The 19,452-nt window shown below is 38.4% G+C and overlaps 1 protein-coding gene across 2 annotated transcripts in view; it reads right to left on the bottom strand.

The window, feature by feature from the left end:
• Nucleotides 1-1,498: 1,498 nt before the first annotated feature.
• The window catches only part of ppp2r2bb (protein phosphatase 2, regulatory subunit B, beta b), a 46,145-nt gene continuing 28,191 nt past the window's right edge, over nucleotides 1,499-19,452 (bottom strand). For both annotated transcript variants that reach the window (XM_053479193.1, XM_053479194.1), the window contains exons 2-9: nucleotides 11,689-11,786; nucleotides 10,502-10,667; nucleotides 9,810-9,922; nucleotides 6,134-6,311; nucleotides 5,346-5,510; nucleotides 5,083-5,252; nucleotides 3,609-3,700; nucleotides 1,499-2,317 (exon numbers count right to left, since the gene is read on the bottom strand). In XM_053479193.1, coding sequence (XP_053335168.1) covers nucleotides 2,038-2,317; nucleotides 3,609-3,700; nucleotides 5,083-5,252; nucleotides 5,346-5,510; nucleotides 6,134-6,311; nucleotides 9,810-9,922; nucleotides 10,502-10,667; nucleotides 11,689-11,786 — 1,262 coding nt within the window. In that variant the 3' untranslated portion in view covers nucleotides 1,499-2,037. The remainder of the gene's footprint in view (nucleotides 2,318-3,608; nucleotides 3,701-5,082; nucleotides 5,253-5,345; nucleotides 5,511-6,133; nucleotides 6,312-9,809; nucleotides 9,923-10,501; nucleotides 10,668-11,688; nucleotides 11,787-19,452) is intronic.

The following is a 19,452-nucleotide window of genomic DNA, read 5'->3' as shown; positions in this document are numbered from 1 at the left end:
TATTTTAAAAAAAAGCAGTAAATTGCTCGATAGGATATTCTTTTCTTAATATTTCATTTTAAACCAATGCTTTGCAACTGGTGCTTAAATACTATTGCCTTGATGCACCGTAACAAGAATATTACTATATACTATTATATTGCTATGGTGTGGTTTAAAATGATGCATCAAACACAAGCTCAACATACTCATTACTCAAAGTACATTATCAATTAAAATGTTGGTAAAATGTAATTTCAATATATATGTTGTATTTTTCATAGTTAGGAAAATATTTGCTTACTAGCAGTTCTTTGCTAATCCATCATGTTAAAATAAGAAGTTAATGTATGGATTGAGTTGCATGTGGTGCAGAGGTGAGGGGGGAAATGACATGGTTTAAGACGAGGGGTGACATTGGGGATTTATTTTGTGTATATACTGGATCATACAGTCATATATTTACATATGTTTATCATGTTGAGGATGCAAGTGCTTCAAATGAACGATTGGAATCTATGATCATACCAAGGTCTTTTACTGTTGTACATAATGAAACTGAAAGGCCATCCAGAGTTACTGTGTGATTAGAAAACCTGCGTCTAGCTGCATGAGGTCCTAGTACCAGGAATTCTGTCTTGTCAGGATTAAGCAGAAGGAAGGGTTAGGAAGGGTTGTGGTGCCAGGTGTTCACAAACTTTGCTGCAATAAAGCCCTTCAGTGAAGCAGATGAAAAAGGATTAGTGTGATCGGGAGGTAGTTTAATGACCTTAGACCTTTCCATGACATTGTTGCCTTACTTTACATTTCCAGATTGCATCTTTCACAACAACATCTGATTGTGGGACTGCTAGCCTCCTGATCCAGATGTGGTTCCCAGCAACATTTAGGCTTTTCTCCTCTTTAATAGGAATTTATCAGCTTTGGTTTCTAAAATAGAAATTTTCCTTTTGCAAATTGACGGGCCAGTTATACAGTACTAACCCTGACCTCAACCCCAGTAAACACATTTTGAATGACTGCTCACTAATGTTCTTGTGGCGGAAGAGCAAAAAAAACCAAAAGTTACATGTAAAAAGCATGGAGGCTTTTTTTTTTTTTTTTCCCCAAGAGCGCCATTTGCATTTCAGCATGTATGTATTTAGTCAAACCATGTTTTTGCTAAAACATCTTAAATGTTCTCCTTAATCTCTGATATTTGGACTTAAAGCATGGGAAAGCAAGTATGTCTAGAGACACAGACATGATTGGTACTTGTCTCTTTATGAGTGAGAATATCTACTGTATTGTCGGTCAGATACCGCTACAACATCAGGGACAGAGTGTGTAAGCCAGTGTAGTGTTTATTTTCATTAATTATGGATGACTTTGTAAATGGTGCAAGTTTCATGTTTTTTAAAGTGGTTTGTCTATGGCGTTGCTGTTTCTGTAAATTAATGCACCTTCAAGTTTTTGAATGCATACTGTACATGAATGGGTAAAAAGACATGACACCAGAAAAGCAAAAATGGCTTCCTCATACTTTTATCATTTTTTGCATTTATTTAGAAAATTAGAACAAAAGCAGTAAATTGCTACATACAGTAGGATCTTTTTATATTCCATCATAAACCAATGCCGCACTATCCGAGCTGTAGTGTCAAAATTATAGATTAGCCACCATGGAGTCAAATGGTGAATAAATAGTTGAAAAGTTGAGGGGAAAAGGTAACCACAGCCTGTTAACACTAAACCATGTCTGCATCTTGTGAATTAGTCAGACACCTGGGGCTGAATGTGATCAGTGATCAGCAAAATCAAATATCTTTTTATTTTATTGCTGTCCGTATTAAACTACAGCGCGGGGAAGCAATGGAAGAGAAAAACTAAACATGGAGCAGACAATAGCCATCTTTGCATTCCATCAACCTGAAATGAACAGCTCGTATAATTCCGTGCAGTGGGTACTAGTCGCCCAACCAGAAGTCTTTCCTTCCAATCAAAAGCCAGAAGCAGCAGATCTGTCGATTTCCCCCGGGATCAGATTGTCTCTGTGATGGAGAACTTGAGTGCTACATGCTAGTTGACTTTGTCCTGGAAAATGTACAGGTTGTTGGTGGCAGCCACAGCGATAATATTCTCTGACGGATGCCAGGCTGTGTGAAGAATCTTCTTACTGAAGTCCAGGCTGTCGACGCTGATCTCGTCCTTGCGCCGCTTGCCGCCCACACACACCTTCCTTGGCTTAAGGATGGCTCGAGGTTTGCTGTTTTCCCTGGATGCCTCCAGTGTGACATCACGCTTGGTGTTACGATCGAACATGCGGAAGAAGTTATTGTAGGACCCGGTCATCAGGACACTGAGTGAGAAACAATTGGATTGATTTACAACAAAGATGGTGGTTTAAGTGACCACCAATTCAACTTTCATTTTACAATGATTAGCTATATATCAGGCCTTGTTTATCATGCTGGATACAAACGATGTGATTCGTAAATTATTTGTAGGGGCAAACCATTGCTAGTATTTATGAAGATCCTGTTCTTCATGTCCTATTAAATTATAAAAACGTCAATGAGACTTTCTACAATAAACCTTATTGTTTATGAGTGTGTGCGTCTGATGCTTAAATTGCATCCAAAGGGTCTTCTTGCCTTCACGGTTCCTTGGATAGTCCCCAGAACAACCACAACCATAACCAGGATAAAGTGACAGAAGTAAGACTTACTTTCATTTCTAGATTATAGAAAGTTTAAAAAGGGTTGCGGGACAAATTACCAGAAGGATAGCCTTTTAATAACAAATGGGATGGCTCATTTCATTTAATGTATTAAAAAATACAATTCACACTGGGGATATGTATCTGCATGTTTTTGGACTGTGGGGAAAAAACCCAGAGTCCCCAGAGGGAACCCTCCAAGCACAGGGAGAACATGCAAACTCCATCCACACAGAGGCAGGACCTGAACCTGTCTGGGAATCGAACCCGGACCCTGGAGATGCAAGGCGACATAATCAGTAGATTTGAACTATTTCAGGGAGAGCTGTAGACCTTACTAAGGCCATTTTTAATCATTCAAATATGCATTGGCATTGACGCTAACCTAGAGACACGTCTCAGCATTATGTCCAATCTTCAGTAAGCATAGCAATTATTTTTAAGAATTGTAAACTATTGGGAGTAAGTTATATGTCAAGGTCAACTGAATGTGTATAAACGACAGAAAAGTGTTTTTGGGGAGATTAAAATGAAATCTTTTCCCTTCACTACCATGATAATGGGCGGGTTAAATATAGTACTGCATCCAGCCACTAGAGGGCCTCAGAGATGTTTTGGTTTCACTGTTAAGTTGTCCATCTAGTGTTCTTCACTTTCCTGTGAAACAATCTTTTGCTTACAAAAGGTAAGATATTACAGGTTTAAAATGTTATTTCATTGATTATTTAGCTGTAAATCTAATCTAAAGAGACTGTGGAGGACAGCAAAGCCTCATTATCATGAACACTAAACCATACACTAAATGAACATATCCTCTCCTATTCGTATGACTGCCCTAACACTTGGATCAGATTCACAGTAAATGTCAGTCATAAACACACCTGAACAGAACCATTTCATCACTTCATAATATAAAATCCTGTAGACATACCTGTCTGTTCCATTCCACACACATTCGAACTTGTCAAAGATACAGTCATTCTCATAGAGGGAGCACAGTTTACTTCTCAGGTAGTCATGGACCTGTGAAAGAGGGACAACAATGAACAGATTAAATCTAAATAAACAGAAACATAAAGGCCAGCTCACTGAAGGGTGTGTTTGTGTTGGTTTTGTTTTAATCTCAAATCCAAACCGGGCAGTTAAGTCTTTGGGTTACTGGTCAGAAGGTTAGAGGTTCAAGTCCCAGCACCCTGCACTCAGAATTTCACTGTTCTGTAATCTATACAGAACAAATAAAGGCTACTTCTTCTTAAATCTCTTTGGTGTAAAGCAAACCAAAAGAATCTACCTTGCCATTCCATTATTTTCGACTGGATATATTTTCTATTGATTGTGTAAATCTGCTTTGTAACAATGACAACTGTTAAAAGCGCTATACAAATCAAATTGAATTGAACTGAATATGTGTGCACTGTACACACTGATCAGCCATAATATTAAAAGCACCTGTCTAATATTGTGTAGGTCCTTCTTGTGCCAGAAAAACAGCTGTGACACAGCTTCCTTTAAGACCTGGACTCCACAAGACCACTGAACGTGTGCATCTGGCACAAACGTACTGTATTTACTTTGGATACTGTATTTGGAGGGGCTTCCATGGATCTGACATGTTTTGTTCAGCACATCTCACAGATGCTCAGGCAGGTTTCTCAGCAAAACATTGTGAAGAGAATCACACTGCTTCTGCTGGCATGCCTTCTTCCAACAATGCATCCTGGTGGCATCTCTTCCACAGGTGAACGATGCACACAAAGTTGTCCACATGAGAGTTTTTCTTCGCCACTGTGGCTTGCTCATCTGATTATTTTGACTCGTACACAATTTTCACATTTCATAAAAATCTAAATAAATGCTTTGCGACAATGACAATTGTTAAAAGCGATATGCAAATAAATCTGAATTGGATATGCAGCAAGCTGCGGGACAGTATGATGTGATTTCTTTCTACAATCTGAACTTCCCATGCTCATGAACTAACATTGACCCAGTTACCAATTCACAGGTTTTTATTCCTACAGTAGGTACTGACCAATACAGAAGGGGGAACATCTCACAAAACCTGACAGTTTGCAGAAGCTCTGACAAAGTTATCTACCCATCACAAATTGCCCCCAGATCTTAACACATTGCCTCATTGCTTCCAACACCCCTTGAGAGACAGGTGCCACTATAAGGGGATAATCCATAATATTCACTTTAAACATCAATGGTTTTAATGTCATGGCTGATCAATCTAGGCGTCAACATTTGGTTTCTTATACTGTATATACTTAGCACACTTTTGGAGAAGTTTATTAAAGTCATCTACGCATTGCAACATCATTTTTACACATTTGATTGCCCAATTATTATGGGCTGATCTTAGAATCGATGCTGTGATAGTCTCCTGAGGACCACAGTACCTGGTAGGTCTCCAGAGGTTTGTTCTCCATGTTAAGATCCCAAACTTTAACAGTAAGGTAGTCACGGGTCATTAGATAACGACCACTGTGGCTGAACTTCACATCAGAGATGGAGGAAATAATCTCAGAGAAGAAGGAACGATTACTGGGGTCCTCTGGTTCCTCAAAGACTAAAGGGTGAAAAATCAACAATATTAATGAGGCATGTACTGTACTGTATGTGCAGAGTTTCTACTTTCGCTGTATAAAGGGAACAAACGTACATTTGCAGTGGTTGTCACAGAGTGCAGCTGCCCTCATGTCACACAGCCGTATGGATCCTTTGCTACTGCTATAGATAAAGGTGTTGCACTGGTTGGGATGGAACTCTGCTGCAGTGATCACTTCAGTGAGCTCTTCCATGTTCGTTGGTTTTATATCGACGATGTCTGAAGAGTTAGGATGAAGGAACAGTACCATAGAACAGTCATTTATTAGCAAGACTCAACTTCGATTCATCCATCCATCAACCCAGCCATCCAGCCAGCTGCACACCCATCTAGCCATCCATCTTCAGTAACTGTTTCAACCTGGTCAGGATGGCAGGGGATCTAGATGTCCACAGCGATACAGTAAGCATCTCATTCAATGACAAAACCAACAGGATTGCTGATGCACATCTGCTATAATCCTAAAAGCAGCTTTATCTTAGCAGTGACAGGTTATGCGTCATGGTGTGGTATAGGATCAAAAGTTGACTGACTTCACCCTGACCAATATTGTTAGAGACATGGCAATAAAAGGTTTAAAATGGGCTCTGTGTCTCTTAAGTCATGCGTTCAGGCTCACGGCTCTCATCTCCGACTCTTTATCCTGCTGATCAATACTGACCCATGGACAGACATGCTTGTAAATTGACTCGTAATGACCCTTGGGTAAGACATTAGTGAAAGGTTAATGGGTTTGTGCAGTACTCTGGGGTAAACCCATGATGGGAAATGTACACCGTACATAGGTGGTGAAACTTAATGTAAAAAAGTCATAGTGCAAGATAGACATGAGTAAAGGATACTGAAACTTCTGTTGGTGATTTCCAGGTTCCACAGGTTGATTCTAAGATCATCTGTTGATATATATGTTTCGTCGTCACTGTTTACTGAAATAGAGTTGATGTGATAGGTGTGTGCGTTGGAGAACACTCGCCGAGGTGTAGCCTCCACCATCAGGTCCATGGGCCTCAATACTGGCACCTTACAGAAGGTATAGATGGAGAGGAGAAGAATGAAGATGATGAAGTATGATGGGTAAAATAAAGAATATACATTACTTTGTTATATATATATATATATATATATATATATATATATATGCAATGAGGTATAAAAATAAATCTTTGGTGCTGGTCTACCTTTTACTTTTATATTTACTGCTCCACCTTTGTACAGGGACCAAAAGTAATGGGACAATCAAAAAGTGATCACGAGTTAAAAAGTTAATTTTACTTCTTGGTTGGAAAATGACTTCCAGGGACTTCAAAAGATACTCGGTCTCTTCCCGAGTCATGCTTTACAAAGGCCTTGACTTCTCATGTCTTCTGGTATGCCTGCTTATTTTTGGAGTATTTTGACTTCAGTTTTTTCTTCACAAAGTAAAATTCATATTTAATTGTAATCAAGTAAGGTAACTGCCTGGCTTATTCCGTACCATAAGATTGCGGTTCTTTTTTAGCAATGGTCTACATATATTGTGGCAAATAATCTAGTAAATTTGTGTTTGAACTTTTTCTTTAAACTTTGATACACACCAAAATTCTTCTATCAGTCCGTCATTTTTTCTTTAATCCAGCACAGTTGTTTTTAATGCATGCTCTTTTCGAACCTTTTATCATTCCTGAGCTCATCAGTATGCACGTTCTTCTTTCAAAATGCAACAAAGAGCTGATTTGGATTTAGACACGGCTCTCAGGACATTACAGGGTTAACAGTAACAGATTTTGAATGCAAATGCCAAACTTGCATCAACTCTCGATCTTTAATTTTATTACTTATAAGCAAAAAAATGAAGGAATAGCAAACACTTGAATTGGGAAGTGAGCAGCCAATTGTGTAATTACTTTTGGCACATTTATAAAGTGCTGCAATTTTTAAATCGCTTATCCAATTTGGATGCAAATATTGTTAACTCCAATACAATCTGTCTATTGGTACTGGTTAAAATGAAGGATAGTCTTTACCAAAAAAAAAACAAAAAAAAAAACATGAGCATTCACATTCACCCTGACAGCGGCGTTTGCTCTGGCACAAATCCTCTCTACCCAGCCAGAGGCTCTAGTAAATGATCTAGTAAAAAAAAAAAAACCTTGATCCTGTCAGTACTGTGCAGCCAGACCACTTATCATCATGTACCAAGAGCTCCTACAGTGGGGTCTAATAAGAATCATAGTTCTTTTGTCAGAAAGGCTTTTCCTTAATGATGACTAATTTAAAGAGTGCAGCCCCTACATGCACCCCACCGCAGGCGAGTGCTTTTACCCCCTCTGTTCCATCACCTGCTTTATGGGAAAGACCCTCTCTAATGACAGGCCTCTCTAACACTACAGATGGGTCTTGCTGTTTAGACTGATGGAGGGGGAGGGCTGAACGTTCCTGCTGAGGCAGGTCATTATCACCGCACAGGGAGGATTTATAAGGTGTTTTGGGGGAAGGAAAGATGGAAGTAGGGGGGAAAATGGACAGCATTTTGAACCATGTGCATTATGGTTGTTGAGATTTTGATAAAAATAAGATGAAAAATTCAAAAACAAGCAAAAAACTGATGTTTACTGCATTAGTTACTTCCATATATATCACTTCCATATATATCTAATAATACACGGCATACTTAGGGGAATTTAATTAAGGTTATGAGCTAGGATATTCAGCAATGAATAATATGTCTGTCAGTTATGCCTGAATACTAGGATAACTGATAGGACCGGATCGTTTATCTTTAAATTGAGAATCAAGTACTTGTAGTCATCTGTGACTCATCCTTGTGTTTGTTATCTACGGATCATATTTTTTTTCTCCATAACATCCAAATACACAATATTATTGGAAAATTCAAAAATGTAGGTAAATTCCAACAACAGGGGGAAATTTAAAGTCCTAAGGGAAACCACTCATTACAGCAGCTGTCTGAAAAAAGGAGAGACAGTGAGGTGGTGAAGAAATAAAGGCGTACTGTAAATGTATCTGTTAGAGGAAGTGCCTGTCTCTCTGTCTGAGTGCTGTCTAACACAACCAACTGTTAACAGCTTGGAATCGCACAGTTATACAATTAGTATCCTGTATTTGTCTTAAAAACAGTGAGTAATAATAATACTAATATTAATATTAATACACTGTTCCCAATGGAACACACTCGTCTTCTCTTTGAACATATACATTTTCTGTTATGTCTTTCTTCATTTTTCCCTTTTTTGACACCAGATTCATTGTCGTGAAGAAGAAAAAACACATTACTGCTCACTTCAGCAACCCAGTAAAAGCAAAATAAGTAACTTAACTGATGTTCTTAGACCAGTAAGTGCTGATGGGAAGGTGCCCTTAATATCTCATTCCTTTGCAGCTTCAATTGATTTCCAAAAGTATATGTAAAGACTTATTAAGGTGCTGCATGAAACATGAAACTATTAAGGGATGACTGATACCACTTGAGGTGTGTGCTCTTATCAAAAATCTATATGATACTGTACAAGGTATAATATTATATATAACTATAGAATAATATATATATAACTCTATAAGATATCAAAGCATCATGAGAACTATGCCTCGCCTAAAACATGAGGGACAAACAAAAAAGAAAGGTGCATTATAGATGTCCCAAAAGGATTAACATCAATCATGTTTGTGTTGTTTGGCGATGCTACTCCTTTAATTAGAAATAACATATCATTTACAAAACCATGACAACAGCAAATTGCCAAAATGTTCATCCTAACATTCTTTGATTAAACTGCAAGGGGCATTCAAGTCAAACCAGGACTCGTCTGGTGATGAAACGTCTGGTAAAACCACCTGATAATTACAGATGACTTCATGCACAGTACGGTGACGCGACTCCTGGCTGCAGTAAAACATTTAAATGGTACAAATGTTATAAAGAAGGTCATAAAACTGTGAATGATGATGACAGCCAAGGTTGTTTGAAGCCCACTGCAGTAGTTCCTGTGAACATTCAGTGGAACATCTGATTCTTGAAAATGGATGGATAACTCGTCACCAACTTGCAGAAACTATGCATCTGTCTGTGGGAACTGTACACACAATCATCCAAGTGATTTCCACATGTCCATTAAAGGAGTTCCTGGGAGGCCAGCTTTTCTGCCATGAAGCATGCAGTCTGATCATCGCATCGGTGTGCTGAGAAAACTAAAGTGCATTCGTGTCAGCAGGGAATTATATGTGAAAAAAAAAGGAGGTTCCCCTTACGGAACTAATTTCTGTTATTCTGTACAATCAAAAGGTTTTGGTTTGACTTTAAACGCCCCCTGTATTTTTTTTAATTAGCACACGAAAGATCTGTCCACATCCTTAACATTATAGATCTGTCAGATCAACCTGCTAATGCTTTAGTCATTGGGGACCTGAAATACAACCCAAAATCATCTCCTACCTGCAAAATCTACCTGGCAATCTACAAAAACACCACAAAACTATAGGAGCTATAAAAAGAGAGAAAAGTGAGAAAGCATGACATCTTACCCTCAGAGCTGTAATGGTGGTGGGGTCCCGGACCCTGCCATCCTCATCCTTCAGGTTATAACCCTCTGGTCGCTTGTCTCTCTCACTGATTTTCCACAACTTGACAGTTTTATCTGAGAGAACAGTAACCACCATGAAAACTATGGTCTCAGATGTAGGGGTTAAAATAACAAGAGTGAGGTGCCAAAGCAAGCGTGTTGACAAGTCATCACACAACGTGCTGACGCATTAGATAGAGAACAAAACTGACATGACCAGAACAGATAGAAGATAAATCAGATAATATCAGTAGCGCTCAATTAACCTGATTAAAGCAAAAGCAAGCCAACACCATCGTGCTGGCCTCATGGCACATTTCCCAGTCTAATCTGCAAAGCAAGTAAATGTACACTGCAGCTTAGCATAAGTCGGTGAACTTGGGTGTGTTAAGAGTTTATGACTCTAGGGCAGCAGATTTTAATTCCCTTGTTTTATCCAAGTGCTGCATAACTCAGCATTCTGCTTCGGTTCAGTAACAGCTGCTCAAATAGGCTATGTGAGGCTTGTGGCTGCAGAGCTGGTGTATTCAGGAATAGGGGTGTAACTGATACTGTTAGTTTTCATCTTCCATCTCTCTAGTCATTGTTATTTTTAACATTCTAACCGGTCAAGAACAAAAAAATTATAATAATTATACTAATAAGCTGGCTTGCCATTGGTGGAGAGGAGGAAGTAGGCAGCATTTTGTTGAGGCAGCCAGCGGATCTTGTTGATCTTTTCCTCAATTTCCAAGCTTTTCAGGTAGTCAAACTCAGGCTCATGGCTCTGAAAGGTGCTGTAAACATTGTACTCCCCGCGTCGGTGTGGCTGGTTCTTACTCTGAAGAAAAACAATGACAGAAACCACACAGTTGAAGGGAATTTATCCAAACGCACGGATGCATAAATGTCCCACTTAGTCATTCACAGCTAGGAAGGACATACCTTTGAAAACAGCTGAAAATTAAATGCACAGTATGAAGTAATATGTCTGATTTTCATTATACCATACAGATATAATGTCAGTCATAATGTAATTTAAGTAGTACGTACTAGTCAAACGTTTGGAACAAATAATTACTGTAGATTATATGCTGACTTTTGGGTCTACATCTGTCTTCTTGTTCCTTTGTGGCTGAAATCCTCACACCTCTTTCATCTGCACTGCAGTGTCACATGTGTGAGTAGTTAGGCCAGGGGTAGGTCAGCGGTTAAGGCATTGGACTACGGTTTGGGAGATCCCAGGTTCAAACCCCACAACCACCAGGTCGCCACTGTCGGGCCCTTGAGCAAGGCCCCTTAACCCTCAACTGCTCAGATGTATAATCAGATAAAAATGTAAGTCGCTCTGGATAAGAGCGTCTGTCAAATGCCTAAATGTAAATGTAGTTAATTTTTTCTTCTCCTCATTGTTTAAGGAAGGAATGAGCAAGGCATTAATATATGACTCTTAGTTGATTCCTACTTATAGGCAAACTCAATCAAGCCTTGGAACCCCAACAAATGATGTCTTCCGGAAGCATCAGAATCAATAAATTGGCTAAGAAAAGATAAATGGAATCCTAATGGGTAAAGACCTAACAAAAAAGAGGAATGTGGGACACCCACCCTTAACAGAGATAACTATGTACAGTACAGTAGTATGGATGTCAGCAGTAAATAAGAGGAGGACTACATTTGTAGTTACAAATTATACGAGCAGTGCAAATAAATAAGTCCTGGATTATTATGTTTTCTGGCAAACTATAAAGTATCATATGCTTTATAATGCTATATAATTTTGTAATGTGTACAAAGTGTGTTAACAGGGTAACAGTTGTTTAATGACGATCTGCCAGCAGTGAATATTATAGAGTACCTACCTCCTGCTCTCTCTGGAACACCACCACTCGACCTCCTTTGTCACCTGTGGCAAGAAGCTCTCCAGTGGAGTTGAACTCAACAGTGGATATGATGTCAGCTGGATAAAAGTAAAGAAGAGAATGTGTAGATTAGTATTGGTAATAAATATTCAGCCACTACGTGACATGTAGCATCAGCTCCTTTATGTGGCAGTGGTGCAGTGCATAACATATGCAGGTACTGAGTAAAATGCTTCAGTCAAACATCAGAACAGGGTAAAATTATGATCACGGTGACTTTGACTGGGGCATGGAGGTTGCTGACAAACTGGATGGTTTGAGTATTTCAAAATCTGCTTATTATTTTAGTCCTTTTATTGTGAGATCTCCAAACACATTGGTAAAATCTTACACAAACCAGACTGATTTATATACTTTCCTTAATTGCTAGACAGGCAGGCAGAATACCAATGCAATCATCATAATTAATGACAATTAATTGTATTGTATAGAAAAAAAAAGACACTGCAGTGCACCAGAGGTGCAGGAGGTCTCACAGGTTTCAATGAATCAGTCCGAAAGCACGATAATAGAAAATGGGTGTCCTGTAAAGCTGTCCCGATGGAAAATAATACTAGTTTCGGAAAATCCTTAACAAAACAGAGTTCACAGTCCAATACAGTGGAAAACAGCTCTGAGACAAAAGTGTGGTCTAAGCAGGCACACTAAATTCCCCTCGTGATTTAATAGGCGAAGTCTCATATAATGCGGAACCAAAACTCCAAACCTTTGCATTTGTTTTTTTTTACATTGTATATTCGTGTCAAAGAAGTACAAGACTCACTTTGTCGGACTTAAGAACAAATCTGACTTATAAACATACTCCTGAAACAGAACTCTGGACTTTGGACTGTGCAGTGGAGAAATTAACCACTGTTGTGATTTTTCAGGTTATATTTGTGTGCAAAGGTTTGCATACTGTATATTTTGAAATACTTTTGAAACTGTACTGGAAGCTGTGCTCTTTTTTCCTCAAAGTGTATGTTGCATCAGGCAGGGATGATGTACAAGTTGCAGTTTGAAAAGTTGGATGGCTGGCTTCACATGTCTCTAAGCAAGCCTGCAATAGCTTTCACTTTCTCCAGTTGATGGTGTTTGCATGATATCGAAGAGCTGGCTGGTGGGAGGGATCTGACAGATGACCCAATTTAGAAGAAGCATGGGTGTGAAGGTTTGGGGATTGAGAGTTGTTTTGGGAGGATGAGTGGTAAGATAGGACTGTACCTGTGGGTGATTTATAAACTAGTGTTTTTTTTGTTTGTTTGTAACCGTGAGTGAAAGTGAGAAGATAAATGAGAAAGATAAAACAAAGAGACAAGTGAGAGCGGGGATGAACTGAATTGCGTGTGTGTTTATGTCAGTGTGCCTCTCTAAGCAAGAAAATGATTTAATATGCACTAAAAACTGCTGCACTAAACACTGTCCACTACATTTCTAAATACAGCAACATAAGGAGGGACATCAAGGAGAGATGTTCTCACTAGTGCTGGTTTTCCAAATGTAATTTAGGGAATCGGTATTATAAAAATATAACCATCTTTTTAAAGGCAAGTTGTTTACTATGAATTATGATTTGAAAATGTGCCTTTGTTGTGCATGCATAAGTAGAGCAATTAAAAATGTGTAATTTTTATTCAACATCCAGTGTGTACAACTGTGCATGGATTTTCTCTTTGTTTTTTAGACATTCATGAATGTGACAACTGATTTGAATAAATATGGCTTTTGTCCTTTGGGAAAACAAGTAACCTCCTTAAAGCCCTAAGTCGCAATAAGTAGGCTAATTATAAAGAAATCTAAAATAAGTCCAGCATTACTTGTGTTGGATAACGTTAAAATGTTGTTTTTTAATAGCTTTTTATAATAACACAAAAGTACAGTATGTCATTCAGGAGAGAAATTTGCACATACAGTAGAAGACAAGAAATACACCAGAGAACACTAGATCATATTAATGTAAGTGCTAAAGTCAAATATACTGTACAGTAGAACCGTCTCTAAGACATCAAAGCAGACGTTTATTATTAAAACACTTCTTCTGAACTGAACCATTCGAAACAATGAACTAGTCAATGTTTTTTCACTTGCAGAAGTGATAAGCAAATTATGCAAAATATTCTTTCAGAGAGCTTTTCAAAAATACTAGGGAAATCCAAAGCAAAACTGCTTATAAAGCTTTTCTTTAAGCCTGTGATGTTTACGAACCAATTCAACAAGAGAGCAGAGCTACAACTGCGGCTCTGAGAAGCACATGACTATTTCCAGCAGCCTTCACTGACACAAAAGAACTTCTATGTGCAGCAGATGACCTCATCAGAAATCTGTTAAATCTCTGTCTGCAGTGTTCCTACCTTGGACACATCTTCGCTGGTCCTCTTCAAGGAGATGCATCTGTTTCTAAGACTTTCTCAAAGATGCACTGTGGCTACAGCATCCTTTTCAAGGAAAGAAAAATGCACTGTCTCGGCCACGCCAGATGCCTCTCGATCTCGTTCGCTCTCCCTCTATCGTCTCATCACAACAGCCTACTTTGGTAACAGCAGTGTCTCACCTTGCACCTAATCAGCTCCCTCCTCACATTTTCCTAGTATCCCTAGAGCTCAAAATACAGTCTCCTGTCCATCATTAGCATGAACTCAAGGCAAGGGCAAAAAGATGATCTCTGAATAATCCCTTTGTTTCTTCTGAAATCCGCCACAGAGTACTGAAAGAAAGAGAATAGTAAAAGGGAGGAAGCAATAGATTATTTTTTTCACCCCCTTCAACACACCTTCATGTGCTTTTCTTATCGTCTCTGTGGAGAATTTAAGTGCACGGTTTCCATGACAACCCTTTCCGGTCTATAGAGAAAAGGCTTCATGTGAGGCTTCACAGATTTCGTTTGTGTGATTGAAACAGGTGGCACAACATAAAAAAAAAAAACCTAATTCCCACCTAATTCAGTCAACAGCAACATCTGCAATACCGGCACATACTATTGAGCCATATCCAGCTCTGGCCTCGCAGGAAGTAGCAAAAGTATTTAGACTTTTGACAAAAATAGGCTTTTCATGTTTATGTTTTTAGGATCTATAATTTGCCTAATATATTACTACAATAGAACCAGAAGAAAAGCTGACAGAAATTTAACAGAAATAAAAATAAACAGGTCCTCCGAGTGCACCCTGTTTAGGGTGTACCCCACCTCATGCCCTAGGTCTCTGGGGAAAGGCTCCGGGGCCCCCCTTGACCCTGAGAGAGGAATATACAAAAAATATTACACAAAACAAAGATTAACCTATTTTAAAGCAGTTACTTAATTCCAATTAACAGCCCTAATTCTAATGAAACTCAGATTTTAAGACACTCCGACACATTAAATTGGTGCTATTGTTATCAATTACATCAGACAAAATGTCAGACAAACATCAGAACAAATCCAAGGCAAAAAACGGACAGGCACAATAATTGGGAAGGACCTCCCATAATTGTGGTCCGACACTACCATTGTTAGTGTCTAGTAGGAAGGACAATTACCAGTCACCACACGGTGCGATATTATCGCTATACCTAGGTGCTGATTTAAATAAAAAAGACTATCCTACAAGTATTACGATTTTATACAGTAAATATTCGGATATTACATTTAGGTCTAATTTTGTGTCAATTTTAAACCTTTAAAAGGTTTTATCATTAATTAAATGTAGCCCATTCCTACTTAAAAACCAAGTGCAGCACTTAAACAATACAATCTAACGTCAATGTCAATTAAATTAAACCAAAAATGTTACATTTTTACTGGGCAGCACTGATATATCATCTGCCAAAATGATCATTTTAACAAACTTAGCAAATAATTCACTCCTACCACACAGGATGTCCAGTAAATGTTTAAATGGTTCAGAGTGCGCCACCTGTAGGATTATAAAGAAACAATGAGGTTTTACTGCCTTAAATGCCTCAAATGTCTCAAAACACAACCTGACGGCTTCTGCGTCTGGTACAGAATCATTTATACCTGAGGCTGATCGGCCAATCACGAGTAACAGCCAATCAAACTGATAATTAGCCAGTTCTGGTTAATTCATGACTTAATGATCGACTGATTCATTACAAATGTAAAAAATAATAAATAAATAAATAAATAAATAAATAAATAAATGAATAAATGAATGAATGAATGAATAAATGATTGTTTTTGGAGTCATTGTAGCGATACGTGACTAATGGAATGAATAATGGAACTGATTTTTTTTCCTGCTTATCTTTAATGTCTAATGTTTATGAAGTGACATCACACCCTCTTACGTAAGGAACACTAAAATTGAACAAATGTGCTCAGGCTGAAGTACTATGCTTAAAGTGGTACAGTTTTATGGTGCTATTATCTAATGGCCCCTGATAGTAAATGAGCCACTGTGTGCATGGTTAAGGGCTTTTTTTTTTCAGTATAAAGAAGTATTTAGCTATGTAAGAGCTTTTGACTGTGAAGTACAAATACTTATTGTGCTGTTATTGAAACCCTACCCTGTATCTCTCTCATTGTATCACTCACACAAACTATGACGAGCTACTTTACACATTTTACTCTCATGCAAGCTGGGATACTGTACAACAAGATCTTTCTACAGAACCTTTCATGGTTCAAAACAGATGTGAAAATAATATAGATATATTTAAGAGACAACCCATCATCGCATTAATGATATCCAAGAACAAACCCGCGAATGCACAGCCGTATCTTCTGACTTCAATCTGACAAGACAATAGTGCCATAGGGAAATATCAGTATTCAACCATGAACATGAAACATGTCTTAAATCGTATAAAAAAAAAAAAAATCTGATTTAAAAAAAACAAAAACACAATAAGAGAATACTTTGTGTGACCCAATTTGCTACAGATGTGCTCTCCCGGTAGAGCTTTCATTAGAATGCTTTGTACCTTGAAAGCATGTATGCACACACACACCCACACACCCACACATACACACACACCCACACAATACCTGTGCTCAATATGCAGCTTTGTCAAGACGTCAAACAATCATATCATGTACAATGCATCATAGGGTGTATCACAAAGAGGTGCACTGGGGCAGGAATAATTATATCTAAATCATTTTTTCACTGCTTGTAAAATCTGAATTTCAAATTCCGCTCTCAGAGATGTGAAAAAAGTGCTGACCTAATTAGGCCCTAGGAGAATCCAATTTTCTGACTTTCTTCTCAAAGCATTTTTCATCATTATCAGGAAGAGGAAACACAAAAACAGCCCGGTACTACGGCGAGCTGAACACAATTACACGTTCAGGGAGACAGAAAGCTGGCGTGTGCAGTTGATGAAAATAAGAAACCTATGTCTTTTTATGCATTCGCTTTGATTATAGCAGCATCTTTTTGCAGCCTATATAATGGTCAGTGGTTTAATGGAGTGTGGCTGCCATCTCAGCTGAAAAGGAGGTGGACTAGTCTCAGAAGTGGGCTTTTCCTTTCATTATTAACAGACTGCGTACGGGGAGGAAAGGAAAGGGAGAGGCTAATTAACTCAACCAGTCTGATGAGGGAAGAGGCATTGCTACTGTGTTCCATGATCACAGACAGTCTGGCACTTCCATCCAGACATGTGAAAACACACACACACACACACACACACACACACGCTTTTTGTCAACAGTCAGGCTCACACACTGAATAGCATAATCCATGGTTGCAAGGGTTCAGCAAATTTTCTTACACATAAGGAGACTTGTCCTTTTAGTCATTATATAGCAAACCAAATGAGGAAAGAAATAAGGCCAAAAAAAAAAAGACCAGAAAAGTAGCAAAAGGTTGAATACACTGACCCAGGGTCCAGGATCTTATTTTACAGGTTTTACTCTAGGATTTTATTTCTATCTGAATCAGCAGGAACATAGCACGCAAAATAACTAATTTTTGTTTTGTGACAAACAGCTGTACGATCATTTAGTCTCCTGCAGATTTTCTATACAGATGTCACTTCAGGTCTAAAAAAAAAAAAGTTTAAATGTATTCAGTCTTGTGACATTCACGGCGGTGCTGCACTCCAAGATATTAAACACTTCCTGAATCACAGAAGGAAACATTAATGCTTTACAAGAAGTACGTAACTGTAAACTTAGTCTGGCTGGTAAAACCTGGAGTATACATGCTACATGGGAAAATAATTTTAGAAGATAAAAGAATCAAGAAATTAAATTATTAAGTAAAGTGGGATTCAGCAGGCTGATTACAGGAGAATCTTCAATATAAGGCAATATAAAGTATAAAGCATGACTTTTCACATATGCATAATATTATTAACCTGCAACACTGCCAGTTCACTATTTCACCAGTTAATCATTTACAATAAATGTCAATAATTTTTAGGGAACTGACCAGATGGAGAATAACTGGAAATAACTAACTCCCGTGGTCATTTTCTTCCTTGGTATCACTGGCAATTTTACATTCCCCTGATGCAATAGTGTAGGCATTGCATTGACAACATGGCACAGAAATGTGCATATGAATCTAATAAGCATAAATACATATAAAACATGAAACTGGTAAAATTATGAAAATGATGAACAAGACGTTAAGGTAAATTAGGCCTTTATGCGTCACATATGTTACTGCATAATAAAAAAATTTCTTCGCATATCCCAGCGTAACTGGGGTCAGAGCGCAGGGTCAGCCATGATACAGCGCCACTGCAGTAGATAGGGTTAAGGGCCTTGCTCAAGGGCCCAACAATGGTAACCTGATAGAGCTGGGTCCTGAACCGCTGACCTGCTGATCAGTAACTCAGTGCCTTAGCCATTTCCCATCTGACCCACATATTTGATTTGGCCCAGGTTTTACACTGGATATCTATCTGACACAACCCTTCTCATTTTATTTGGGCTTGAGAGCATCAGGGAGAGGGCAATGACTGCTGGCTGGGGTTCCCCATCGAGTGTGTACAAGAAAAGCAGAGATGCTCCTACTGTATTAACTGCTTCGGATAAGAGCGTCTGCCAAATGACTAATTTGGTACTATATTATAAAAGTGTAATTTTTATAAACTTATAAGTAGCTAGGGTTGTTATACAAAATGTGTACTGAATTAAACAAGGCGTGGGTAAAGTATCTTTAACTTTTTTTCTTCTTTCTGCTACATGTTGTGATAACTCTTTTGGACAGCTTTTTTTTTATATATAGTTTTCATCATTTTACTGAATCTGAGCAGAAAGTTCAATATACTTCAGCATTCAACCTGTTACTTCTATCAGCAGTTACATCATCAGTAAACTCCACATGAGGCCATACATGCCCATGACATAACACTGCCTCCACCATGTTCGACAGATGATGCAGTATGCTTGGAAACAATAGCTTTTCCTTTCCTTCTTCATGTTCTTTGTTTCCATTTATTCTGGTAAAGTTTAAAAGTCTGTTGTTCTCTACTTGAGTGTTACAAGTAGTTTGCAGGTTGACATCTTGAGAAAAACCATCTGTATTTACAGTACATGAAAGTGTCTCTTGGATGTAGACTTACCGTACGCCTACTGTACCGTCTCCAGACTGTTCTTGACCTGGTAATATGTTGTGAAGGAGTTTATCTTTGCCAAGGAAAGAATTCTGTGATCATCCCCTTTAAGCTGTCTGCGCGGCTTTGTGGTGTTTTTGAGCTAATCAGAGCGTTCCTTCTTTTTAAGATTGTACCATGATCGTACCATTTATTTGCCTACTACTAAAAGGTTCT

Source organism: Clarias gariepinus, chromosome 19 (assembly GCF_024256425.1).
Source record: "Clarias gariepinus isolate MV-2021 ecotype Netherlands chromosome 19, CGAR_prim_01v2, whole genome shotgun sequence".
Taxonomy (NCBI): domain Eukaryota; kingdom Metazoa; phylum Chordata; class Actinopteri; order Siluriformes; family Clariidae; genus Clarias; species Clarias gariepinus.
The sequence above is the reverse complement of the archived record's forward strand: the minus strand, read 5'-3'. Positions and strand labels throughout refer to the sequence as shown.